This window comes from Acyrthosiphon pisum, chromosome X, assembly GCF_005508785.2.
Source record: "Acyrthosiphon pisum isolate AL4f chromosome X, pea_aphid_22Mar2018_4r6ur, whole genome shotgun sequence".
Taxonomy (NCBI): Eukaryota; Metazoa; Arthropoda; class Insecta; order Hemiptera; family Aphididae; genus Acyrthosiphon; species Acyrthosiphon pisum.
The window spans coordinates 15,342,683-15,348,144 of record NC_042493.1 but is presented as its reverse complement, the minus strand read 5'-3'; the positions used below and the strand labels follow the sequence as shown (position 1 = coordinate 15,348,144).

Here is a 5,462-nt window from a genome sequence, read left to right as displayed (position 1 = left end):
AATATTCAAATAATTGGTTATTTATTAATAATAAAAATTGTATAGCCCTCAATTACTTACCTACCTATTATTTAAGTATGTTATGAAACCTAAAAGTTTTGCTTAAAAAACACAATATAATATGATATGCTTTCTGTCATATTGAGTTCAGAAAGTGAAGAAATCGTTAATGCAAAGTAGTGAAATACAATTGTATTTGAGTTGTGAATATATGAGTATTTAAATACACGGGTATACACGTGTATTTTTATAACGCGGGCCTTAACCCCGTTTTGTATAAAAACATGGGTACCCGTGTAGCTCACTACACTTGTAATCGAGACCTCTAATTATTACCTACCTCAGCCACCTGATTAAGTATTAAAATTAAAATTATTGTAAGCAACTTAACTGTGAAGAAAAAATTTAATGCTATCAATTAATTATAAGAATACAATAATAGTACCTACTTATTTTATGATTGTATATTAAAATTAAAATAATGAAGTACGTTTACCAACTATTTTTTAGGCATTTATCCCAAAATGAATAATTTTTTTTTGGTGGAGTGTGTCATCAGATTATCAATTAAAGTGTATAAAAATATATGATATTGCATTTAAAGTAGTTTTAAAAAAAATTATTCAGCTCTAGTAAATTAAATTTATAGCAATCATTTCAATTGAAAGTATTAATGCATTTACTAAACTTTAGAGGACCATAAATAATAAACTAGTAAACAAAAATTATTGATATTACCATTTTCAGAAAAAAATAGCTCTACCAAAATACTTAAAAAAAATATAATTTTTTCCATTTAAAATAATAAAGTGCTAAAAAATGTTGATATTGTTATATAAAAATTGCCAATTGAGGAGATTCCACCCGGTGATTTTCTGTTTTTATCTAACACACGTGTGACATAAGATTTTAGATGTGTTCTTTGCCAAATGTACCGATTAGTATAATATAAAGCGGTAAGAATTCTGAAAACAGATTTCAATTTTTAGTCAAGTCCCCTTGAAATCAACTTTCCCGCATTTTTTAAATATCCCTCAAATTCCTAAAAATGTTATATAAAAAATAATAATTGAAAATTGTCATATTTCAATTTTTGGAGAAGTTAAAATCAAAAATTTGGGAAAATTGATTTCAAGTATACTTGACGACAAATTCAAATCTATTATTAGAATTCTGATTGCTTCAATATATCAATATTGGTATAAAATAAAATCCTATGTCGCGCGTGTGTTAGACAAAGAAAAACAATCTCGGGCGGAATCCCATTAAGGCTGTTGAAAGATAACCATTTTTAAGGTCGTATTTAGGCAATATTCTATATCTAATGTGAGTTATGTGTAGGGCACGGATGTTGTAGTAGTAAAATAATAATAAAGTTGATTGCAATAACGCGCAAAGAAAATAAGGAATTCAAATGTTTTCAAAATTAAAATTAGAATTTTGGTACTGGGTGAATTTTCTCCCGCTTATTGGTCTAAATGAACGAAAAAACAATGAAAAAATTACGCGCTTTCTTGAGCCTTAAAATTAAAGAAACACGTATGAAATTGTATGAAATTCCTTATTATTGATCCATAATCATTAAAAACTTTGCGTACAATGACGTAAGATACACCTTGTTTAATTTTAATTTCTTTAGTTTTGCTTTCTTTCAATCTTTAATATATAACACTGAGTGGTGCTCACTCGTATCTATCTTAACAAAATAAAAATATTTCTTAGAAAGATTTTTTTTTTTTATTATTACAGGTAGTTATGAAAAGTGTGCACATTATCAGTATCATGGGCAATCAGGGTACGTTTACCAAACGTCTGGGTCAAATTTTGGCTTCGGCCGAAATTCTCTACCATCTTATGTACATCATGTTTTGCATACTCGGCCTGTGCATGCATCCGTTTTTCTATAGCGTATTGGTAAGCTGTCAACATTATAATGTATATTTTATAATACTAAATTATTATGATGATAATCTAGGATTGAGAGTGTTTATTTTAATCATAATAATTCGAGTTTTATAATATATAATAATATTATTATTACATATTGTATATTTGTATTTATCATGCATTCTAGTTGTTGGATGTTGTTTACCGCGAAGAAACATTGTTAAACGTCATACGTTCGGTTACGCGCAATGGACGGTCTATAATATTGACTGCGGTTTTGGCTCTCATACTGGTCTACTTGTTCTCCATAATCGGCTACATGTTCTTCAAAGATGATTTCCTAGTGCAAGTTGACGATGATGTCGTGTTTGGTGAGTGTGCTAATTGTTACTTATATTTATACACTGGATTATTTTGAACTTCCTTGTAGTGACAATAATTGAATAATAGTAATATACTAATATAAAATGGCTAAGAGAAGTTTTCACACCTCTGAACATTATTATTAAAATTAAAATTAACGCTTTGAAGAGATTTTTCAGTTCTTTCTTGAGTATTGATTGCAATAAATTTTTTAATATATATTCATATTTTGATTACAATTTCAAATTTTGTCTTGGTTACTTTTCTAGACACCAATGGCGGTGACGACCAGCAAGCTTGTTCAGCAGCTGCAGCGGCAGGAGATGATATTGACTGCGGCGATAGTGGTAGCAGCTTGACAAGATCTTCAGTATCTGTAGATGCAGGTGGTGGTGAACGGAAAGAAAGAGCTTGTGACTCGTTAATCATGTGCATAGTAACAACTTTAAACCAGGGTCTGAGGAACGGTGGTGGTATAGGTGACATACTTCGAGCGCCCAGCAGTCAGGTATATACTGACTGATTATAATTTTATCATTGTTTATTATTAAATTCTTTAGTATTTATTGTGTGTTTATATAATATAAAATATATATAATTAATATTATGTTCATTTAAATCTAAATTAAGATTTGAATAGTTTTATTTTTGCATCATAATTCATTATTAAAACATTATTTTATAATATACAGGAACCCCTTTTTGTGGCCCGCGTTGTTTATGATCTTCTATTCTTCTTCATTGTCATCATTATCGTTTTGAACTTGATTTTTGGTGTCATCATCGACACATTCGCTGACTTGCGTAGTGAAAAGCAACAAAAAGAACTGATACTGAAAAACACATGTTTTGTGTGTGGTATGTAGTATACAATATCACCCAATATACTTTAAACATAAAATATATACACTTATGACTAATAAATGTTATTATTATATACATACATTACTATTCTATTATATGATAATGAATGTTATGTTTATAAATACAACTTACAACATTTGGTTAAAAATGAATCATATTTATGATATGTTTGAATAAAAAATTTGTTTCAGGACTCAACAGATCCGCATTTGACAATAAAACCGTGAGTTTCGAAGAGCATATTAAGTGCGAACATAACATGTGGCACTATTTATACTTTATTGTTTTGGTAAAAGTAAAGGACCCTACTGAATTTACCGGCCCTGAAAGTTATGTGTACGCTATGGTCAAAGTAAGCAGAAATTATTTTTCCGAGTTATAATTAAAATACATTTCTCATCTGTTGTTTGTTAAAAATCCTAACAGGACCGTAATTTAGACTGGTTTCCGCGTTTAAGAGCAATGTCACTGCTGATGGCTGCCCAGGTGGATAGCGAAGGCGAACAGGTTGAGCTTAGAGGTTTACAAACACAGTTAGAAACTACACAAACTTTAGTGGCGTTACTATCACAACAGCTTTCTGAACTCAAAGAACAGGTATATCTTTGTCGATCCAATTACCATTGATATACTAGATTATTAAAATCTTTATCCATCTATTTTTCTGGGAGTTTTTAAATGAAAATGTGATTTTGATTCTGTTGTTGTTCAATACCCACTACACTCTATAAAAATGTATATTATCTTCTTTGTCTTTTTTTATTTTACATCTTATTTTGTATAATTTAGATGACAGAACAACGAAAACAGCGACAACGAATTGGACTATTAAATTCAACCAGTGCATATTACGGCGTTGGTGGTGGCAGTAGAGTCAATGTTCTACGTCAGCAGAATCAAGTGGGCATATTATGAGACGCCAGATGTAGCATAAACATATTCAACGTTCTTTCTTAAAAAAATATACACATGAATTTTTTTAATTATTCAATACAATACGCACACAGAGATGTTCGTAATAACAATGTTACTAATGGGATTAGCAATAGTAAATACTTAAACCATGGGGTACTTAGAATTCAGTTATTTATATTATAATTGTTTTAATGATAGGTAGTTAAATTGTTATTAAAAAAAAAAAAAAAAAAAAAAAAATGTAAATTTTTTAAGTCTGACATTTTTTAGGTAGAACAGGGTAGTTAATTTTCTAAAAAAAAAAAATCATGAAAAATTTTAAAGTCTAATTATATTGTTGACATTTTTGTTATAGACATAATTATTGTATTAATATTTTATATAGTTTAGTATCTATGTTAACAATGACCACATATTATTTATATTTATATACTGTATACGAAGTGGAGTTATGTGAGTTATACATCAATAAAAAATACACTCCACAATTATATAAGCAAACCCAAAATGTTTGATTTATTTTTCTTTGAATTAATAACTCTAAGTAATAACCCTAATTTGTTGTTTGTTATCTAATAATACAACTCTTAATTAAAATTATGTGAAATACACTTTAATGATTTCTTAAATTATTCTTAGGTTTAAGGTAGATAGGTTCCTATAATATATTGTAATACCATGTAAGCACAATGTATTTAGTTTTGAGAGCAATCCTGCCATTCAACATAAGTGTCAAATAACTTAACCTTTTCTCAAATTTAAAGACAGAAAAATTATTTCTTTTCTTCTAAAGAAGTTTCAATGTTTCAAACTTTAAAGTGAGCTACACGTTTGTAAGATATAAAATTATTAATAAATAAATATAAAAAATAATACTCATAAATTGCTTTAACGCGTTCACAAATATTTGACATGGGGGTGTCTTTAGGTGGACCGGTGTCACGTATATGTGACATGGTGAATATCGTTTTATGTGGGATAGATTTTCGCTGGTTTATTTTAACAAATATCAATTTTATGTTGTCTATTCTAAAAAATTTTTTTACTACTAATTCAAATTTTGAAGACCCTATTATAGTTATTATTTGTATTTTTTGGAATCTGGTTTATATCAAAATCCATTTTATACGTGGTTCTTTTAAAGAGCACTCGGATTTACTCTTGATCGTGAACTTGTTAAAACTTAAAAAAACATATTTTATAAAAACCTCAGAGAGAATACAGATAAGTTTTATATTTGATAATTAGGTGTTTCACTTATACGGTCACAACTACATAACATTTATTTGGTATGTTATTCGCTTGTAAGATAATGCTCAAATATAAATTGTTAAATTTAAATTTATCACCCATTAGACGATGCACTGTTTTTCGTATACTCATATCAATGAATTGATGTAGTGGTATATACCATTACACTTCATTTATCTCAT

The 5,462-nt window shown here is 28.4% G+C and overlaps 1 protein-coding gene across 2 annotated transcripts in view; it reads left to right on the top strand.

The window, feature by feature from the left end:
* LOC100163622 (inositol 1,4,5-trisphosphate receptor) overlaps window positions 1-4,646 on the top strand; it is a 35,646-nt gene extending 31,000 nt beyond the window's left edge. For both annotated transcript variants that reach the window (XM_001947309.5, XM_008187544.3), the window contains exons 43-49: window positions 1,750-1,914; window positions 2,075-2,258; window positions 2,520-2,758; window positions 2,943-3,108; window positions 3,306-3,466; window positions 3,541-3,711; window positions 3,904-4,646. In XM_001947309.5, coding sequence (XP_001947344.2) covers window positions 1,750-1,914; window positions 2,075-2,258; window positions 2,520-2,758; window positions 2,943-3,108; window positions 3,306-3,466; window positions 3,541-3,711; window positions 3,904-4,029 — 1,212 coding nt within the window. In that variant the 3' untranslated portion in view covers window positions 4,030-4,646. The remainder of the gene's footprint in view (window positions 1-1,749; window positions 1,915-2,074; window positions 2,259-2,519; window positions 2,759-2,942; window positions 3,109-3,305; window positions 3,467-3,540; window positions 3,712-3,903) is intronic.
* Window positions 4,647-5,462: the final 816 nt, after the last annotated feature.